The 21,211-nt window shown below is 42.8% G+C and overlaps 2 protein-coding genes across 3 annotated transcripts; both read right to left on the bottom strand.

Annotated features, from left to right (window-relative positions):
* Positions 1–568: 568 nt before the first annotated feature.
* LOC110486442 lies at positions 569–10,528 on the bottom strand. The gene is made up of 2 exons (XM_021558048.2): positions 10,384–10,528; positions 569–3,124 (listed from the first exon to the last, which is right to left on the bottom strand). The coding sequence occupies exons 1-2, from the start codon at positions 10,403–10,405 to the stop codon at positions 1,176–1,178; spliced, it is 1,971 nt and encodes a 656-aa protein (XP_021413723.2). The 5' UTR covers positions 10,406–10,528; the 3' UTR covers positions 569–1,175.
* Positions 10,529–10,668: 140 nt separating this feature from the next.
* Positions 10,669–20,632, bottom strand: LOC110486443 (coiled-coil domain-containing protein 134). Of its 2 annotated transcripts, none has more exons than XM_021558049.2 (7): positions 20,327–20,632; positions 13,952–14,076; positions 13,699–13,820; positions 13,256–13,340; positions 12,816–12,997; positions 12,537–12,608; positions 10,669–12,266 (listed from the first exon to the last, which is right to left on the bottom strand). In XM_021558049.2, the coding sequence occupies exons 2-7, from the start codon at positions 14,046–14,048 to the stop codon at positions 12,141–12,143; spliced, it is 684 nt and encodes a 227-aa protein (XP_021413724.2). In that variant the 5' UTR covers positions 14,049–14,076; positions 20,327–20,632; the 3' UTR covers positions 10,669–12,140. The 2 variants fall into 2 exon arrangements, with proteins under 2 accessions (XP_021413724.2, XP_021413725.2); XM_021558050.2 differs by having other exon boundaries at positions 20,483–20,618.
* Positions 20,633–21,211: the final 579 nt, after the last annotated feature.

Genomic DNA, 21,211 nt, shown 5'->3' with positions numbered 1-21,211 from the left:
ACTGACCTCAAGCATAATAAATACATTAGCTACATTTTGTAAACACAAGTAACATTTTATACAGATTTTTAGCAGTCAAGAAATACTGCTTTATTTCATTAAAAAAAGTTACTTGTTGCATGACTGTTGGTATGTAAGCGACTGGAGTGTGATATCAAGATAAATGAAATAGTAACCAGTGCCCACCGCACATTTACTCTGTACCGTTACCCTCTGTATATAGCCTCACTATTGTTATTTTACTGCTGCTCTTTAATTATTTGTTACTTTTATTTATTTTCTTTTTTAGCTATTTTTCTTATAACTGCTTTATTGGTTAAGGGCTTGCATTTCACTGTAAGGTCTACCTGTTGTATTTGGCACATGTGACAAATAACATTTGATTTGATTCAATATTGTTACTAAACAGTCACTTCTGTGTATGTGCCTAAAGTCTAATTCCCTGATTTGTCAACTGAGCTGAGGGTGACATACTATTTCTTAAAATCCACATCCTTGCATTAATTAACATTTATTCTGTGCACTCAATATGAATGTTGATCTGTATAAAAGAGAAAATGACAAGGACATTTATCAGATTTAATTTTATTATGCATTTCAATTCTTTCCCCTTCAAAAATCCACAACACTGCAACTGAACACAATGTGAAATGTGTGTTATACAGTACAGTACATCATTTCAGTTGTGAATAAGAGCTAAAAATAATGTTTTGTAATACTGGACCCGACTTTAGTCGTAGATTATATCTGTGGATTTCTGAAAATCTGCATGTCTTTCATTAAAACAGTAAACGACTAATTTGACTGAATACAGTAGAAAACCATATCCTATAATTAATTAAAAATAACTATGGGATCACAAGTAATCACACAAATGGTGTAAGTACATACCAAAAAGCTCAAATAACCACAGTAAGTGCTTGAACAAAGCTAAAACGATAGTTCAGTAATATTGTGGGAAGACACTTCACTGCAGAAGAGCTATAGTTTATTCACAGGGAATAGAGGAAATCACACCATCCACAGCCAGTAAAAAGAACAAAGACTTGCAACATGTGCTTTTATTGATAATTGTGATAAGTTGCTTAATGATTGAACCTGAATCCACATTTTGAAAGGTCCTGAGAGTGTCTTTTCCTTCTGTGGTCTGGTAGTGTTGCAGGCCTAACTGTCCTTTATTTGTTCCAGTAGATCTCGTAGGACTTCTTTTCTGTGTAGTTGGCGTCTGCTGAGCTGTTGCTGTTCCTGACCCTCTCCTTCACTACCTTCACCACCAGCCCTCCTGCCAGGGCAATTCCCGCTGCAGCCTTGCCTATCTCTGCCACCGCTGTCATAATGCACGCTGTCGCTCCCATGGAGCCCCAGGCACCAGAAACAACCTGCCCTGCAGATCTACACACCCCACCAGCCTGAACCATTGGCCCACTCACAGCCACCCCATCTGCCACAGCGGCGGCAGCACACTGAACTGCTCCAGCTGCAACACTGCCCCCAGTGGCCACTGCTTGCTGCCCAGCTGCTACTGTAGTAGCATTAGCCACACCTACTGCCCCTGCTGCGGTGCTCACCCCTGTCAGGGCAGTTGTGCTGACAGCTACACCTTCCAGAGCAGCCCCCAGGGCCGCTCCTGCCCCCATGGCACCTCCCACCCCTGCTGCAACTCCCACTGCTGCAGTCCCAATCAGGCTCACCTGCCCTAGAGCATCCAAGGCAGCTGCCCCAGGACTGGCAGCTTCTGCCCCAGCTAGGGCGCCCACAGATCCCCCCAGCACTCCTCCGGTCGCTGCCCCGAGAGCCATGGCTGTTTTCCCTGCGGCTGCTGCCACTATGGCGCCCACAGCTTTTCCCATCCCTGTGCCGCCTGCCACCGACATCCCAGCCAGCTGCCCAGCAGCAAAGCCCACAGTGTTCCCCATGGCTGCAGCTCCCGCCGCTGCAGCTAGAGGGGCAGCCGCCCCGAACACTGCCCCCACGACCATGCCAGTGGCTCCAGCAGCCACCAGGATCTTCACTCTCTCTAGGACCTTCTCAGAAAGGGCGGCCTCCCTCCTGAACTGCCCCAGGGCAGAGAGGAAAGACTGCCTCCTGCTCAAGGTCCTGTCGCTGCCCCGCCGCCTGGTCCTGAACAGCTGCCTCCACCTGTCCCCTCTGTCCCTCGGGAGGCTAACAGCACTTCCTTTCCTCTCTTCTGTCCACCTCTCCACCTTCCTTCCCTCCTCATTTACTCTCTCCAGGTCTCTCTTCCTTAATTCTGAAACTCCCACAGCTGCCCCCCTCCTCTCATCCCACCCACTCTCACTCTGTTCTAGATCACACTTCCGCCTTTTAGCTATCTTGTTCTCCCTGTCCGTCATATCACTGCCTTCTCCCTCCCCTCTCTCTCTCACCATCCTCTCCTGCTCCTCCCTGATGGCAGCCTCAGCCTCTCTGAACATGGTGTTGGTGTAGAAGCCTCCATTGTTCTCTTCCACAATCCTCTCCACCTTCTCCAGCAGCCCTACAACCTGGTGCAGGTCACTTGGGTCTCTGTTGTTGAGGACGTGGTACCTGCCCCCACACCTCTCTATCAAGGCCTTCAGCTCCACCGGGGCGCTGGCTCCGAGGTACCCCTCCATCCCCCTCCCTTCTAGATCATCACCACGAGTGAACAGGACTAGTGTGTGGTCATGGATCGCACCCTCCCCAAATATATGGACCATGTCCCTCACGGCTCGGTCCTCATCCTCAGTGTAGCGACCCAGTGGGATCACCAGGAGGAATGCATGGGGGCCTGGGGCAGACAGTGCCACACACTTGGCTATTTCAGAATGAGTCTGCTCAGCATCGAAGCGTGTGTCTCCAAAACCCGGCATGTCTACCACCACCACTTTCGTCCTCTTCCTCCTGACTCCTTGTCCTTCCTCCTCCTCAGTCAGGTCTGCGCTGCCTTGTTCACAGACTTGGGTGACTGAGCTGGCGCTGAGCTCTGACAGGAAGTGCCTGCGGCCCAGGATGGTGTTCCCAGAGGCACTCTTCCCTGATCCTGTCTTTCCGATCAGGACAAGACGGAGCTCTGTGGCTAAGGAGACATCCTCCTCGCTCTCTGAAAATTCATCTGGGTCTTTTCCCTCCCCTCTTCTCCTTCCTGGATGGACATGGAAATACAGTTTAATTTCTAATGATACTAAACAGCTATACAGTATTATTAGGTGCAGATTTAGCAAACAAATAGAAAATACATGTATCATATAAAAACAATATGTTGACATCAATGCCAATGCTACATACATATCCCTGGATTGCTAATGATATGCATTGGCCAATGAGAAGCTTTGAAGCCACCGGTCAGCCATATTGGCACTCCCCAGAAGAAGCAATCCTTCATAGGAATGAATGGACTTCTACAGTATTTCAATTAAATGTTTCTAGGACAAAATTACATGTATTTAAAAGTAAGATTAAAAATATATATATAAAGTAAACATTAAAGGCATGTAGCAGCTATTTCTCTAAGTTACTATTATATGTGTTTCTGTCATTGAGAAATAGTCTCAATAACTTAGAGGCCCCCAAGAAAACCTTGCCAAATTACAAACTCTTAGATCAATTTTTATAATACTGTAATATTGTTCTAAAAGTTGGGTTAAAGAGGTTCTCTCAAAATCAGCTCTAACTTCAGAAACAATCCCACAACTCCCTGCGGTCAGCGCCACAGTGAGGAAATCAAGATGCATGCTCAGCCTTCATATACTAAAAATGACTTGTGTGTTAGTGGTATGGAGCTAGCTAGCAATTGCATATTTTTTCATCAAGATGGCCAAGCTTTGTGTGGTAGCAGGGTGTAACACATACTATGCAACACTTACTATGCAAATGTGAGTATGCCTCTATTGCGACGCAAATTAAAACACTTTGTAAAAAGTGGGATACATTTGTGAGAATGAGAGGAGCAAATCTGACATCTACTCGTCAATCTGCGGGGCACATTCCATGGCTACCAACAATGAAAGGAGGGCTTCAGTCAAATGATTCATGCTAAAGTAACCAAATTAACATGTCTGCCAGCTGTTGGTAGCTGGTAACTGCTGTCATACTATAGATAGGCTTGTTCTATAGGAAAATATTTGTTTGTTTCTGTATAGAGCCCTGTGGCTGGGACCGAAACTGTCTGTGTGTGGATGGCGGGCTAAACTGAAAAAGGAGCCAGCATCTCTTTGGAGGGGTGTATTGTGAATTTTACTAATTGGAATAGTTTAGTTTTAGATCTTAGGATTTGGTATTTATTAGGATCCCCATTAGCCACTGCAAAAGCAGCAACTACTCTTCCTGGGGTCCAATGGAAACATGACATAATATAGAACATTATTAGTCAAAGACTGAACTACATTCATTTAAAACGTCACACATACCCGACATTCAGTGCATTCGGAAAGTATTCAGACCCCTTCACTTTTCCACATTTTATAACATTACATTATAGGCTTATTCTAAAATTGAGTGAAATAATTTAATCAATCTACACACAATACCCCATAATGACAAAGCGAAAACACATTTTTAGACACTCAGACCCTTTGCTAGGAGACTCGAAATTAAACTCATGTGCATCCTGTTTCCATTGATCCTTGATATGTTTCTACAACTTGATTGGAGTCCACCTGTGGTAAATTAAATGGATTGAACATGATTTGGAAAGGCACACACCTGTCTATATAAGGTCCTACAGTTGACAGTGCATGTCAAAGCAAAAATCAAGCCATGAGGTCGAAGGAATTGTCCGTAGAGCTGCAAGACAGGACTGTGTCGAGGTACAAATTTGGAAAAGGGTACCAAAAAATGTCTGCAGTATTGAAGGACCACAAGACCACAGTGGCCTCCATCATTTTTAAATGGAAGAAGTTTGGAACTACCAAGACTCTTCCTAGAGTTAGCCGGCCGGCCAAACTAAGCTATCGGGGGAGAACGGCCTTGGTCCCTGACCAGGTGACCATAGAACCCGAAGGTCACTCTGACAGAGCTCCAGAGTTCCTCTGTGGAGATGGGAGAAAGTTCCAGAAGGACAACCATCTCTGCAGCACTCCACCAATCAGGCCTTGATGGCAGAGTGGCCAAAATAAATCTCAGACCATGAGAAACAAGATTCTCTGGTCTTATGAAACCAAGATTTAACTATTTGGCCTGAATGCCAATGCCCCTGCATGCACACAGCCAAGACAATACAGGAGTGGCTTCTGGAAAAGTTTCAATGTCCTTGAGTGGCCCAGCCAGAGCCATGACTTGAACCCGATCAAACATCTCTGGAGAGACCTGAAAATAGCTATGAAGCAACGCTCCCCGGACAGAGCTTGAGAGTATCTGCAGAGAAGAAAATGGGAGAAACTCCCCAAATACAGGTGTGCCAAGCTAGTAGCGTCATACCCAAGAAGACTCGAGGCTGTAATCGCTGCTAAAGGTGCTACAACAAAGTACTGAGTAAAGGGTCTGAATACATAAATTTGATGTTTTTTTAAACATTTATTATAAATGAGCTTAAATGTTTAAAAACATTTTTTGCTTTGTCATTATGGGGTATTGTGTGTAGATTGTTTTTTCCCCTCATCAATTTAATATTTTTTGAAATAAGGCTGTAACGTAACAAAATGTGGAAAAGTCAAGGGGTCTGAATTACTTTCCAAAGGTACTGTTAATCAAATGACTGTCTCTTCACAGTCCCCTGTGTGCAGTAAGGTGTTATTTTATCTGGTTTTATTTCTAGCCATGTAGTCATGGCTCTATTGAATACTGTGTGTTTCCCAGCCTCTGTTCTGGACCTAGGGAATGTGAAGAGACTTCTGGTTGCATGTTTTGTGTGGTACCGATGAGTGTCTGAACTTTGTGCCAACTGCTTGAACAGACAGTTCGGTACCTTCAACACCTTGCACAAAGACCAATAGTGATGCAGTCAATCTCTCCTCAACTTTGAGCCAGTAGAGACTGACATGCATGTTACTGACACTTGCCCTCTGTGTACATCTAAGTGCTGCTTTGTTCTGGACCAACTACAATTTACCTATGTCCCTCTTTGCTGTACATGACCACACAGCTTGGCAGTTGTCCAGGTGCGACAAAACTAGGGCCTGTAGGATTTGTCTGGTGGACTGAAATGTCAAGAAGGCAGAGCAATGCCCTATCATGGACATACCTCTTCCCGTTTTAGCAACCATATCAGTGGAGGCTGCTGAGGGGAGGACCGCTCATAATAATGATTGGAACGGTGGCGAAAGGAATGGCATCAAATCATGTGTTTGATAACATTCCACTGATTCCGCTCCAGCCATTACCACGACCCCATCCTCCTCAATTAAGGTGCCCCCAACTTTCTGTGGTCTATATGTTTTGACCATGATATCTTTCTATCTAGGGTTACAACCAGCAGTTTAGTCTCCTGAACTTGCTCAATTGACACATTATTCAATAATATATCTAAATAGGTAAATAGGTTTAGTGTTGAGCGAGTGATTTGTCCCAAAAATGCTCTATTTATTTATTTTACTGTTACAGCCGAAGTGTATACTATGGAGTCATCAGCACACAGACACACATGCTTTGTTCAAGGTCAGTGGAAGGTCATTAGTAAAAACAGAAAACAATAATGGCCCTAACCTGCAGCCCTGCGGTATACCACACTTCAATGTTGTCACAGTTACTTATTGTTAAAGAGGCATCAGCTAACATTAACTTGCTATAGCTAGCTATCCTCCTCCATTCCTGAATTAATGTGTGTCTGTTTCTTTTTAGCTGGCAAAATAAGATTTTGTGTACTGCCATATGTCGATAAGATAGCCAAGTTTGTCACTGGTACGGGCTAATAAAATATTCTAAAGCTAGCCAGCTAGACAGTGATATCTGCAAGCTAAAACCAGGGAGAGAGGGAGGATAGAATTCACTTTCTGTTTAATCTGCTGCTGGCTTGATAATGTTCACTTTTCCACATGTAATTGCCAAAATTATTTTTTATTCAATAAAGATTATAATTAATGTCAATATGTTGTGAATATTGTAGAAAAATCCTCAACCGTTTTCCATGACTAAAACGTGAGGTACAACCTGGTGCGCACCAGCTTACCATGTACAGTAGGCTGCGAGGCAAAGTGGTGATAAGCCCAGTCATTCTGGACGGAGACTAACTACTGTTTAGTCTAAACTACACTCTACTGCCTCGAAATACAATGAAATTGCTAAAAGTTGTAAAATATTTAGTAGGAAACCATTTTGCCAGCATTATCATGTCGTCAAATTTACTTTAGACAGATGGTAATGTCATTAGGAAAGTTCGTCAAAAAAGCTAAAATCCAGTGCGTTCCCCCAATTTTAGCTAGCAAAAGTTATACTGCATCTGAAGTCCATCTGGTGACATCAAAATGACGAAAGGTTTTCCTACTAATTATTTGCCTCCTTTTGAAGGGCATTGTATTTCCAAGCCACTGTAATGTACTTTTGATGAAATCTTCATCAGCGCTCATTGACGATGCATTGAGTTGAATGCTCAGCCGGGCATCAGTCCAAAACAAACTAATGAATACCACAAACCCCCCCGAGGTGCCTTATTGCTATTATAAACTGGTTACCAACGTAATTAGAAGAGGAAAAATACATGTTTTGTCATACCGGTGATATACGGTCTGATATAACACAGCTTTTAGCCAATCAGCATTCAGGGCTCGAACCCCCCCAGGTTAAAATAGTCAGGGTCGTTTGAGCCCTGAATGTTGATTGGCTGAAAGCCGTGGTACAGTGCCTTGCGAAAGTATTCGGTCCCCTTGAACTTTGCGACCTTTTGCCACATTTCAGGCTTCAAACAAAGATATAAAACTGTATTTTTTTGTGAAGAATCAACAACAAGTGGGACACAATCATGAAATGGAACGACGTTTATTGGATATTTCAAACTTTTTTAACAAATCAAAAACTGAAAAATTGGGCGTGCAAAATTATTCAGCCCCTTTACTTTCAGTGCAGCAAACTCTCTCCAGAAGTTCAGTGAGGATCTCTGAATGATTCAATGTTGACCTAAATGACTAATGATGATAAATACAATCCAACTATGTGTAATCAAGTCTCCGTATAAATGCACCTGCACTGTGATAGTCTCAGAGGTCCATTAAAAGCGCAGAGAGCATCATGAAGAACAAGGAACACACCAGGCAGGTCCGAGATACTGTTGTGAAGAAGTTTAAAGCCGGATTTGGATACAAAAATATTTCCCAAGCTTTAAACATCCCAAGGAGCACTGTGCAAGCGATAATATTGAAATGGAAGGAGTATCAGACCACTGCAAATCTACCAAGACCTGGCCGTCCCTCTAAACTTTCAGCTCATACAAGGAGAAGACTGATCAGAGATGCAGCCATGATCACTCTGGATGAACTGCAGAGATCTACAGCTGAGGTGGGAGACTCTGTCCATAGGACAACAATCCGTCGTATATTGCACAAATCTGGCCTTTATGGAAGAGTGGCAAGAAGAAAGCCATTTCTTAAAGATATCCATAAAAAGTGTTGTTTAAAGTTTGCCACAAGCCACCTGGGAGACACACCAAACATGTGGAAGAAGGTGCTCTGGTCAGATGAAACCAAAATTGAACTTTTTGGCAACAATGCAAAACGTTATGTTTGGCGTAAAAGCAACACAGCTGAACACACCATCCCCACTGTCAAACATGGTGGTGGCAGCATCATGGTTTGGGCCTGCTTTTCTTCAGCAGGGACAGGGAAGATGGTTAAAATTGATGGGAAGATGGATGGAGCCAAATACAGGACCATTCTGGAAGAAAACCTGATGGAGTCTGCAAAAGACCTGAGACTGGGACGGAGATTTGTCTTCCAACAAGACAATGATCCAAAACATAAAGCAAAATCTACAATGGAATGGTTCAAAAATAAACATATCCAGGTGTTAGAATGGCCAAGTCAAAGTCCAGACCTGAATCCAATTGAGAATCTGTGGAAAGAACTGAAAACTGCTGTTCACAAATGCTCTCCATCCAACCTCACTGAGCTCAAGCTGTTTTGCAAGGAGGAATGGGAGAAAAAAATTCAGTCTCTCGATGTGCAAAACTGATAGAGACATACCCCAAGCGACTTACAGCTGTAATCGCAGCAAAAGGTGACGCTACAAAGTATTAACTTAAGGGGGCTAAATAATTTTGCACGTCCAATTTTTCAGTTTTTGATTTGTTAAAAAGTTTGAAATATCCAATAAATGTCGTTCCACTTCATGATTGTGTCCCACTTGTTGATGATTCTTCACAAAAAAAATACAGTTTTATATCTTTATGTTTGAAGCCTGAAATGTGGCAAAAGGTCGCAAAGTTCAAGGGGGCCGAATACTTTCGCAAGGCACTGTATATCAGACCTTACACCACGGTATGAAACAAAATTACTTGTTCACTGATCTAATTATGTTGTAACCAGTAAGGAACCTCTGGGATTTGTGGTACATGGCCAAAGGGCTGTATCCAGGCACTCCACGTTGCATGTCCTTAACAGCCCACAGCCGTGGTATTTTGGCCATACACCACATTTCCTCGGGCCTTATTGCTTAAATATACAGCACCAACTAAATAAATATATGACAGGGTCCATTCTCTGCTACCTGGACTTCAGGGAAAACGTTAATATATTTAATGATAATTTTTCATATTTAGCTTACATAATATAATTTCTAAGTATGCATTAATGTGTCTAATAGAATAAACGTGGAAAAAAACTAATGTAGACAATACACGCATTTCTGTAGCTGGTGAAGTGCCAAGATGGCTTCAAAACGGCGCTCTTCAGTAATCTATTGTATATATAAATAATTGGTTGACAGACAAGCAGCTGATTCTGACATTGCTTAGGCTAGGTTCATATGTGCAGTTTTCAGCTAAACAGTCTGCAAGCTACACTCGTAATGAGACTAAGCGGACTATTTATACAGTTAAGCAATTAGCCTAATCTATTATGATTCTATCCACTGTGCATTACATAATTTGGTGTAGGCCTGATCTCACACCATCTTTGACAGGCTGGTGAAGAACAGTCAGGAATGTTCAACTAATTTACGCCGCAGAGTGTTCAGCTTTGTTTTCCCTTGTGAAAAACAGCACTGTTTATTAACGTTGACTAGAGACAGCACAATCATTAACTAAACATTGCCAAAAGATCAATCTTTAAATAGCACGTTGGTTAACTATTTCCTATTCTTTGACTGAAGTATAAATAGACTATAGCTAGCTAACGACAGCTAGCTAGCTATCTCTGTTGTTGACAGTTTGCTGCTAGCTAATGTTAGCTAGCTAGATTTGCATGAGTTTTAACTTAGCTAAATGCTATGTTCCAAACTGTCAAATATGGGAAAAAAAGTTTAAAAACCTTGACCTACCCAATTCCACGAAATTAGACATGACCTCTGTCTGATTAAGCTTCAAGTCTCCATTCGGGCTTGTTGCGTTGGTGAAGTGTTTACGGCGGAGATGACTCTGTTCGGCAACAGTCCAATGAGTTTAACCAAAAACAGTGGGGGGGAAAATGACTTCATGACTGTCGATTGCACACCTTTGGCGCCATCTGGTGGCAGATGTTCCGCATTCTGATTTCATTACACTGACTTTTATTAAAATCTTCAGCGATTGATTTATTTGTAATTATTTCAAATGATCAAGTATGATTCATAGTAATTTATGTTTTATTAAACTTAACAAATGTATGATAAATCTACTCACGATAGTAAATTCTCAGTAATGAGACGCTTAATCTGAACCAGAGGAGGCTGGTGGGATGAGCTATAGGAGGACATACTCATTGTAATGGCTGGAATGGAATAAAACAAACCTGTGAACTCAGCTCCATAAACTCCATTCCATCCATTAAAATGAACCCATCCTCCTTTAGCTCCTCCCACCAGCCTGCACTGCTCTGAACATACATAAATAACAGTCCATTTACAAAACTCTAGCAAATCATAATCAATCAGTCATCACCTCTGTATATTGAATATAACTTACTTACATTAAAATGAGCCAATTTCCCTCAAAATGTCACGAGGCAACAAAACACTAGGGGAATATCTCAATTGCAAACTCCTCGCATCTGCTCTCCTCCTCAAAACCCATAGGAGGTAGTCAGAGAGGAGGGATTTCTGGTTGATTGGATTTTGAGGAGACAGGACAAATATGGAATTAAGATCTTCCCTAGATATGCCAAAATATAGATGTTTTTTAATGGCATTGTTCTAGGTGACTGCTGTTCTGACATTTCATTATGGCCATCAGATGGACAGAAACAAATATGACATGATATAGAAGTTTAAGCTGATGAGTGGTTGTCAAAAGACACAGCTAAGACATTATCCCTCCCTAATTGTAGACAAAATAATATGTCAAATAGTTTCATTTAAATCATAAAAGTGACCAAACCCCATTTAACACTCATGCGGACAGTCAAACACAGAGCTAAGAAAGCATTCGGCTCTAGGAAAGCAAGTGGCAGACATCATGAAAAATGGTTCTGCGCTCAAGATCAACACTTGTACCGCAAATTAAGAGGATACACCTACAGTAGGACCATTCAACAACAAACTCATAAAATCTCATTATATAAATCTGCTAACTCTAAAACTTAAACCCAAAACAGAATTCAACATATTCAAGCTTTATATTTTGAAGCTTGTTGAATGAGAATGTAAACTCAAACGTACAAATGCCATCATCAAAACAATTGTATGGTAGTAAATTGTATTCAATCTATTCACAAAAAAAGATAACATACTGGGTATTTGCTGTTTCTTCCAAAGTACAGTTATGTAATCTAGTTATGAAAATGAGCTTTCCTTATTAAATCTTCAACATAGTGCTAGCTGTATGTTCTTTGTTTCATAATAACTGCAGATTGGGCACAGTTCTGTATACAGTAAGTCGGATTCCACAGATAGAGCTCAACCTCCTTTCCTTCTCTCCAGTTTGTTCCTGTGCCACATAAACACTTCTAGTTCCCTCTCAAATTTTCTGTTGCCACTGTATCCCTTTGACAGAACTCACCGGTTCCAACACCCAACCTCTTCATCACTGAATCTAGGACTCAGGACATCCCCCTACATTTTCCTTCTCCTCATCATTTCTCTCCAAGAGTTGAGGTAAAGTACTATAGCTCAGTACGGGAGCGGGAGATGCGGGGCCCCTTCCTAATCTCTTTCCTCTTGTCCTCTTTCCTCCTCCTCTTCTCCTCCTCCCTCAGGATCTTCTGAAAAGCCTCTGCAGTGTGAAGCACCTGTGCCAGAGAAAAGCAGAGCGCGTGAACGTGTGTTTGAGAGGCATTTTTTAACAATAGGTGTATGGAGTGTGGAGAAGCAAACAGCAGAGGACGGGAAAGCAAAAAGGTGCAGTCAGTGTGAGTTTTGCTGATGTTACGCTCGTCTCAAACATAGTCAAACGTGTTTGTTAAACAAGCCTTAAAAAGAACACGCTTTTCAAGTCTGTCTGGTAGGCTTCACTGTGATACCATGTGGTTACAGAGACTGAGAGCCACTGTGTTACTCACGTCGTCTCTCTCAGTGCGGTATGGGTTGGTGAAGTCTGGGGATTTCTCTATTATTCCCAACTCCTGCGACATCTGAGAGAGAAGGAGTGAGAGTTATCCGCCATTGAATCCATAGGGGGAAAAAAAGGCACATATAAAATAGTTATTTAATGATATGCTTACAATATGCTTATAAAATGTAGTAATAAGGTTATAACACATAACACCTGTTTATGCTTTATTGAAAGCCAACATTTCCTCTATGTCCCAGAGTATACCCCAGTTCTATCCCCGTCTCACCAGTGAGAGAACATGCTGGTGTGCCCCCCCGGTGAACACCCCAGTGAGGTTGCAGAAGCGGAGGCCCCATCGCAGAAGGCCGCCCCAGTCTGGGTTACGGTCGTAGTAGTGGTGGACAATACGTGGGAAACGCAACGCCACGTCCCCAAAGAACGCCGTGTTCTCCACCACATGGGAGTAGGCTATGGAGCGAGATAGAGAAAGAGAGTAGTCTACATTTCATACTTAGGAAATAAACTTTAAAGTAAATCACTGCAGACTGACGTACTAAAAGAGCGTGAGAAAACGTAACAGGCGGAGAGAGGGAAAAGGGGAGGGAGAGAGGAGGCAGAAGAGAAAATAAGCAAGATGGTGGCAGACAAATCAGATTAGCATCGAGGGAGAAAGAGGGAGGAGAGAGAGCAAAGTGTAGTAACGGTATAAATGGTCCATGATCTGACCTTCTTTGATTTTGTCATCCATGGGGAAGGGATCATCAGCCTGCATGTTGGCTGCAGTAAGGACAGCCTTCGAGTCCTCCAACACCTTCACAGAACACACAATGTAGATTGCCCATTGTGAGTTCACTACCATAGTTGTCCTTGGGCAGAGAGCAGATACATCATAGCAGATATGTCCTCTGAGAATCAAACAGTATATACAGTGATGCCTCAAGCACAATAGGAAGACTTGGAAGCTAAATCCGGGTTACTCTAGTCTTATTAGTGACCGGCTACTTAGATACTACTTAGCAAGTGGCCTTATTTGCCTACTCATGAGATCATACTAATCTAAACATGCTAAGAAACTAACACCGCAATTACTTCCCGCTAAGGCCACAACATCCTGTTTCTAGCTAATAATCAGCATGAAGGGAAGTTAAACAGGAGTGGAGCCATTGTACCTTAAACAAGCCCTTCAGCATGATGTCTATGATCTTATACTGCTGGTTGATGTCATTGAGCTCCACCAGGTTCTTCAGAGCATTTAGCTGGTCTTTCCTCTTAGTCTCAAACAGACGCTTGTCTGAGAGGGGGGAGGGGGTGTTCAGGAAGAAATGCTGACAGACATTTCAAAACATAAACACTAATCAAGGGTCATCCAAGAGGACACCTCTTAATATTCTGAAGAAGGAAAACAGACACACAGTAGGATACAGATCTCCAGGTTGGAGTCATGTCTGTGTGTGTCGGAGTCTGCAGAGGAGAGGGCTGCAGCAGCAACCACCAGGACGACGGTACACACACTCAGCATGGTCAAGAGGTGGCGATGGTGAGGCACTCTAACACACAGAACAGAAGACAAGAGAAAATGCAGTTAAACTGTATTCTGAAATATTTATTACAATGTTTTTACTGAACTTGTAAAACCAACATTTACAGTAGGTCTGTCTGGTTGACATGAGAGCATATTCTTGTATTTTTGCTATGTGTTTTGAGGGTTATCTAAAATATATTTAAAAATTAAACAAAGTATATTTATGATCATATTTTTACTTTATAAATCCAGTTTGGTCCTGTACTATAAATTACACAGGTTCTAATGAGGTTATAACTTCTAAAAGCCACTTGACATGTCTGAGTTATTTTGGGGTTTAGATAAGTGACGTCTTGCCAGCCCCCATCTTGCATCCTCTTTCTTCCTCTCATACACTCTCCATCCTCTGAGCTGTGGGCTGTCTCAACATTCCCGCAGGTCCAGCCTCCTCTCCCTCGGAGCATGTTAATTCATTTGAACAGGATAAAAATGAGTCTTGGACTGATGCATATTTGATGCTTTTTAAAACATCAGCAGAAAACAAAAAAGTGTCGAGGGAGAAGACAGCGTCGATAGAACACCAAATGTATAATTCAGCAATGTCTCCATCGATAATATTATCAGAGAGCGCGAGAAGGGAAGTGGCGGGGGGGGGGGGGGGGGGGGGGGGGGGGGGGGGGATTGTGAGAGGCAGAGGAAAGATGAGGAAGGAGTACTATGGGATGAGAGAGACCCTGGGGAGCCAACTGCTTTTCTGCTGAATATTTCATTTATATTTTTCAAATTGCAACAAGGTTAGGCCTAAAGACAGGGATCTGATAGTGAGGGAAAGAGTCAGGGTTGTGAGTGAAAGAGAAATGAGGACTGACACCTGATACTACATTTTGAGAAACAGCTGAAAAGATGTTCTCTATTCTGAAAAAAGATGTTCTCTATTCTGAACTCTTCAGTTGCATTCCCCTACTCTGACACTTAACCTCCTATGGTTAGACTATTAAAATACTGCCTGAAGATTCAGAGATTGGGTTGTGCAAGCTGTGTGATTTGACATAGGCTATGACAGGGCATTTGCCTGAATCACCAACGACATACTCTGAGAAACTTTGCAACATCTACTCTGTCAGCAAAAATGGGTGCTGATGATACAGTTGGAGCAGCAGAACACAGACCGTGTTTGACTAGGAACAATTTGTGCATTCTGAAAACACCTTCGGGCTGCCTTCCAGATTTTTGTACTAAACATGCAAGTCAACAAGTCAAATATTTCTAAGACGGACAACCAGGGAAGAGGCTTAGTAGTAGGAAGCCCCATATCCATGTTTCATTACAAGCCAAGAAGGACAGAGATTTTTATTAGTGTCAACAACATGGACAAATGGGTATCCAGCATTGATGTTTCCATCGGAGTAGACAAAGTGCTGGGATATTAAGGTGGAGCAGAGGGGGCAAGCGACTAGGACAGATCAATCATATCCCACAGGCATCATGCAAAGCACAGAATTTGAGGAACTACACTCCAAAATGCACCAATTTACTGTAATCCCCCCATCAGCTGTGTCCAGAGGCCCATAGGGGGAGACAAGGGCACGTGCCCCCTCAGATTTGTCCTGTTTTAAACATTTTCAGATGTTAAATTAATGACTAAACTTCATTTTTAAGCCTACGTTTTATAATAATTTGTCAGTGGTACTTTACAGAGGGGGCACACTGACTGGACAAGGCAAAGAGTAACCCCCCTATTCTACCTAGTAAGTGGTTCCTTACAAGGTGCACCAAGGAGCAAAGATATCCTAGGCAGGACTTCAGATTTTTATTTTAAGTCAGTTAAGAACAAATTCTTATTTACAATGATGGCCTACCCCGGCCAAACCCTCCCCTAACCCGGACGACGCTGGGCCAATTGTGCGCTGCCCTTTGGGACTCCCGAACACGCCCGGTTGTGATTACAGCCCGGGATCGAACCCGGGTCTGTAGTGACGCCTCTAGCACTGCCTTAGACCGCTGCGCCACTCAGGATCCTTAGTGCATGCAGACAGTATCGTCAGTGCAGGAGAGAGAGACAGTGTTTGATTTGATTTTAGATGCCAGTGATGGGCAGGACTTGCAGGAGGTATGTTGGTAAATGCATTTGATGAAGCTTTAGCCTATTGACTCCTTCTTGATTAATAAATCAAACTAAAAATAGTTGTTTCTCTATAATAATAGCCATATAGCAATTTTATGTAGTTGGCTTTAGCTAGCCCAGATAGTTATGGAGTTGGACGACTGGAAAACTAGCTTCCAAGCCATTGCAGGCGATCAAGTAAGAGTAGCTTGTCTAACTATCTTATCAGACATGCCTGCTGGCAAGGTTTGTAGACTTTAGAAAAGCAAGCAATTACTAAATGAGACTCACGTTCCTTTAAATAGTTTAGCAACCGGCCGTATTATTCCTTTTACGTAGTTTGTGATCTGCATCCAACTGGGCTCTATGCAGATGGCTATAGACGGGTTAGCTGACGTCACGAAAACGATGTGCACGCTTCAACGGGGCAGAAGTCCGTGAGTTGTGATTCTGGATGGCCAGATATCTACAAACAATGACAAGAAACTCCCATGTGGGGAATGGTAAGTGACCCGTTTCAGCTAGATTCATGTTAATCTTGATATCATGTCTTGCTTTGAGGTGATTTTAAATGACTTCATGTCAAATGCTTAAATGGCTCAAATTCACTAGATAGCTAACCAACAACTATAAGAATGTATTTGAGAAACAACAAGCACTCATCGTGCAAATGTATTTACACTGGACAAAAATATAAAAGCAACATGTTAAGATTTGGTCCTGTTTCTCATGAGCTGAAATAAAAGATCCCGGAAATGTTCCATACACACAAGAAGGTTATTTTTCTCAAATGTTGTGCACAAATTTGTTTACATCCCTGTTAGTGAGCATTTCTCCTTTGCCAAGATAATACATTCACCTGACAGGTGTAGCATATCAAGAAGCTGATTAAGGGCCATTGCAGTGCTAGCTGTGCCACTAGAGATTCTGGGTTCGAGTCCAGGCTCTGTCGCAGCAGGCTGCGACCGGGAGACCCATGGGGCGGCGCACAATTGGCCCAGCGCTGTCCAGGTTAAGGGAGGGTTTGGCTGGCAGGGACGTCCTAGTCCCATCGCGCACTAGTGACTCCTGTGGTGGGCCGGGCACAGTGCACGCTGACACGGTTGCAAGGTGTTCGGTGTTTCCTCCGACACATTGGTAACGGCTGGCTTCCGGGTTAAGTGGATATTGTGTCAAGAAGCAGTGCGGCTTGGTTGGGTTGTGTTTCGGAGGACGCACGGCTCTCGACCTTCGCCTCTCCAGAGTCCGTACGGGAGTTGCATCGATGAGACAAGACTAACTACCAATTGGATACCACGAAATTGGGGAGGAAAAAGGGTTAAAAAATAAAATAAAAAAAGAAGCTGATTAAACAGCATGATCATTACACAGGTGCACTCTTACTAAGGCCACTAAAAAGTGTTGTTTTGTCACAATGCCACAGATGTCTCAAGTTGAGGGAGCATGAAATTTACATGCTGACTGCAGGAATGTCCACCAGAGCTGTTGCCAGAGAACTGAATGTTCATTTCTCTACCATATGCCACCTCCAACGTAATTTTAGAGAATTTGTCCAACCGGCCTCACAACCACACACCAAGTGTAATCATGCCAGCCCAAGACCTTCACATCCGGCTTCTTCACCAGCAGGATTGTCTGAGACAACTGATGAAACCATGGGCTTGCACAAACAAATATTTTCTACACAAACTGTCAGAAACAGTCTCAGGGAAGCTCATCTTCGTGCTCAGCGTCCTCACCAGTCTTGACCCGATTGCAGTTCGGTGTCGTAAACGATTTCAGTGTGCTTATGCTCACCTTTGACGGTCACTGGCACGGTGGGGAAGTGTGTTCTTCACAGATGAATCCTGGTTTCAACTCTACCAGGCAAATGGCATCATGTGGGCAAGTGGTTTGATGATGTCAACTTTGTGAACAGAGTGCAATAAGGTGGGGGTGGGGTTTTGGTATGGGCAGGCATAAGCTATGGCAAACGAAAACAAATGCAATTTATCAATGGCAATTTGAGAGCACAGAGATAACGTGATGAGATCCTGAGGCCCATTGTAATACCATTCATCCACTGCCATCACCTCATGTTTCAGCATGATAATGCAAGCCCCCCTGTTTCCCAAGGATCTGTACACAATTCCTGGAAGCTGAAAATGTCCCAGTTCTTCCATGGCCTGCAAACTCATAAGACATGTCACCCATTGAGCATATTTGCGACGCTCTAGATTGACGTGTACGATAGCGTGTTCCAGTTCCCAACAATATCCAGCAACTTCACACAGCCATTGAAGAGGAGTGGGACAACATTCCACAGGCCACAATCAACAGCCTGATCAACTCTATGTGAAGGAGAGGTGTTACGCTGCATGAGGCAAATGGTGGTCACACCAGATACTGAATGGTTTTCTGATCCACCCCCTACTTTTTCTTTTGTTGGTATCTGTGACCAACAGACATATATCTGTATTCCCAGTCATGTGAAATTCATAGATTAGGTCCCAATACATTATTACAATTGACTGATTTCTTTATACAAACTGTAACTCAGGAAAATATTTGAAATTGTTAGATGTTGCATTTATATATTTTTGTTCGGTGTATGTTTTCAATAAACACTTGGAGACAAAATGTAGCTAACCTGTTGTCAACCATCTAAGCCAACCCAGTCTGTTTTGCCCCATAACTGACACGTGCGCAACTTTGTTGCTAAACAACCAACCCCTCAATACACTCACACATAAATCATCCTCAATTCAGGCTGTAAGGGCTTCAATTTCCTCAACAAGTTAACTCAGAGCCTATGGGAAAAAATATGGGTACCGTCTTAATAAAATACAATTCTCCACCACGCTAGAGTCGCTAATGCTACCTCTGATGTTCAGCCAATCAGGTTGCAGGAGTCTGTTTACCCCTGGCTGAACGCCGTGTGCAACATCAGGAAGTAGCACTAGCTACTCAAGCATGGTGGTCGAAAATTGTGTTTTATTAAGACAGTGTGCATATTTTTAAAGCTAGTCAAGGAGGAAATTGGCACCCTCGCCCCTGAATGAAGGATATTTTATGTAGAGCCAGTCGCGGGGGCCATGAGTGTATAGCTGGCTGCATAGAGTCCAGTTGGATGCAGATGACAAAAGATGGAAAGCAATAGTAGTGCAATATGCAGCCAGTTGGGCTAGCAAAGATGCCGATAAGCATATTTAAGGTTATGATACTATATACCAGTGTGGCATTTTAATGAAAATGACAATTGAACAGAAAGAGGTATGCTTACATAACCTATGCAGAAAAATACATATATTTTACATGGAATTAGGTATAATCATATGGCTATAGATTGTAAGAAAAAGCCATTTCTGGTGTTGGACAATTTAGGATTTTTCAAACTGGAGGGGGCTCCAGACCATGCTAAAGAATCCATCCACACATAATTCGTGCCCCCATAAAATAATGGGTGCATGATGCCCCTGGTTGTCAATCATTACAGAATGGGCCATCAAACTCTGTTTGCAGAGTTGTAAGAGGCTGTTGTAAGATATTTTCTTAATACATGAAATGTAAGCTGGTACATACAGTATGTTGTACCATATAATCAGTCCGAGGTTTGAGGTTCAGGGTGAGATACATTACAATATCGGAGCTCTCTGCGTGAATCAGACAGCTGTTATTTGGTAACGTTATGCTTTCAGAGAGGCACTGGGTATTGAATAAATATTTTGTTGGCAATAATTAATATTTTGAGGAAAATGTCATACAAAATGTAAACTTGTTGAGATAAAACGTTGACATACTGCCAATCAAAATGAACCCTTTCTGACCCCGCTTGGAAACTGTTTTGCATACAGTGGATTGAAAAATCATTTAATTTCAAGTTTCCCCATCATCAGTATGTCAGACACCATTTTTAAGGAAGAGGCTCGAGCCACAATGATCTCTGTTGCATTCTTTTAGAAAACGTTAGAGAACTGCACACCACAAAAACGCGATCTTTGAAAACAATCGAGGCACATGAAATAGCAGCATTTCATTACCTGACGGGACTATTTGTGAATAAACCGGTCATCGAGAATTTGAATGGCAATGTAAACCCATCTGTATCCCAATGCATGCATTTTGCTCGCATTGGGCTGGTCAGCTGTGGACACTAGACTTCGACATCATCACTAACTCGCCGTTCACTCACCTCGTAGTAAGAAACAGCACGATATAAAACGATAGCGAAACCAACGATTCTTTCTCGCTAGCATCAGTTTCCTCGTAAAGATGGAGACATCAGTTTCGGAGTATTTGCTACAATACTCAGGTAACAATATCACGTTTGAAATGTTAATTTACATACAGAAGTCGCTTGCTCCACTCCGCCACTGCCACGATCGCACCGGCTGGCTCTACTTGGACGAATGACAGCCAGCGATTACATGGAAGGAGGTCGTTTCCAGACGGAAATTTTAGAGCGGCACACAGGCCGTTGTACGCGGTAAATCCCTCCCCCTCATCACGAAAGCAAGTAAACCCATAGACAGAGGACTCTAATGCCAAAAACCCGTTTCAGCATGGGCAGCACCATTGGGGACTTTCACCATTTGAAGTAGTCAACTGGGTGGGACTTCCTATGGGTTATGAAGGATCACATACAGTAAGTACCTCCATCCTGGTCACCAGGAGGGATCAGCCAATTAACTATACTCGTGAGCAAACGTTCCAAAACTGCAGTTGGCAGTAAATCGGCTAGAAGGGATACAGCAAGGGTAGGCAACCCTGGTCCTGTAGTGCCGCAGCCACTTCATATTTTTGCTTTAACCAGGAAGACCAGTTGTGTTGCATTTAGGAAATCACTTTACTGATCAATTCGCTCAGTTGGTGAGGTGTAGTGCCTAGTTGGGAACAAAATCCTGCAGTACTCAAGCAACAGGGTTGCATACAGCTTATGTCAGAATTGACCAGAATGTACTTTTAGAAGCAGGTCAGGAGAACTTAAGCAGCAGGTTAGGATAATTAATGTAATAAGTTAGGAGAATTAGGTTCATCTTAGGAAAAGTGTTATGGTTAGCTAAAATGCAAAAAAACA

This window comes from Oncorhynchus mykiss, chromosome 13 (assembly GCF_013265735.2).
Source record: "Oncorhynchus mykiss isolate Arlee chromosome 13, USDA_OmykA_1.1, whole genome shotgun sequence".
Lineage (NCBI taxonomy): Eukaryota > Metazoa > Chordata > Actinopteri > Salmoniformes > Salmonidae > Oncorhynchus > Oncorhynchus mykiss.
Note: the sequence above shows the minus strand (reverse complement) of the source record. Positions and strands in the feature narration are given on the sequence as shown.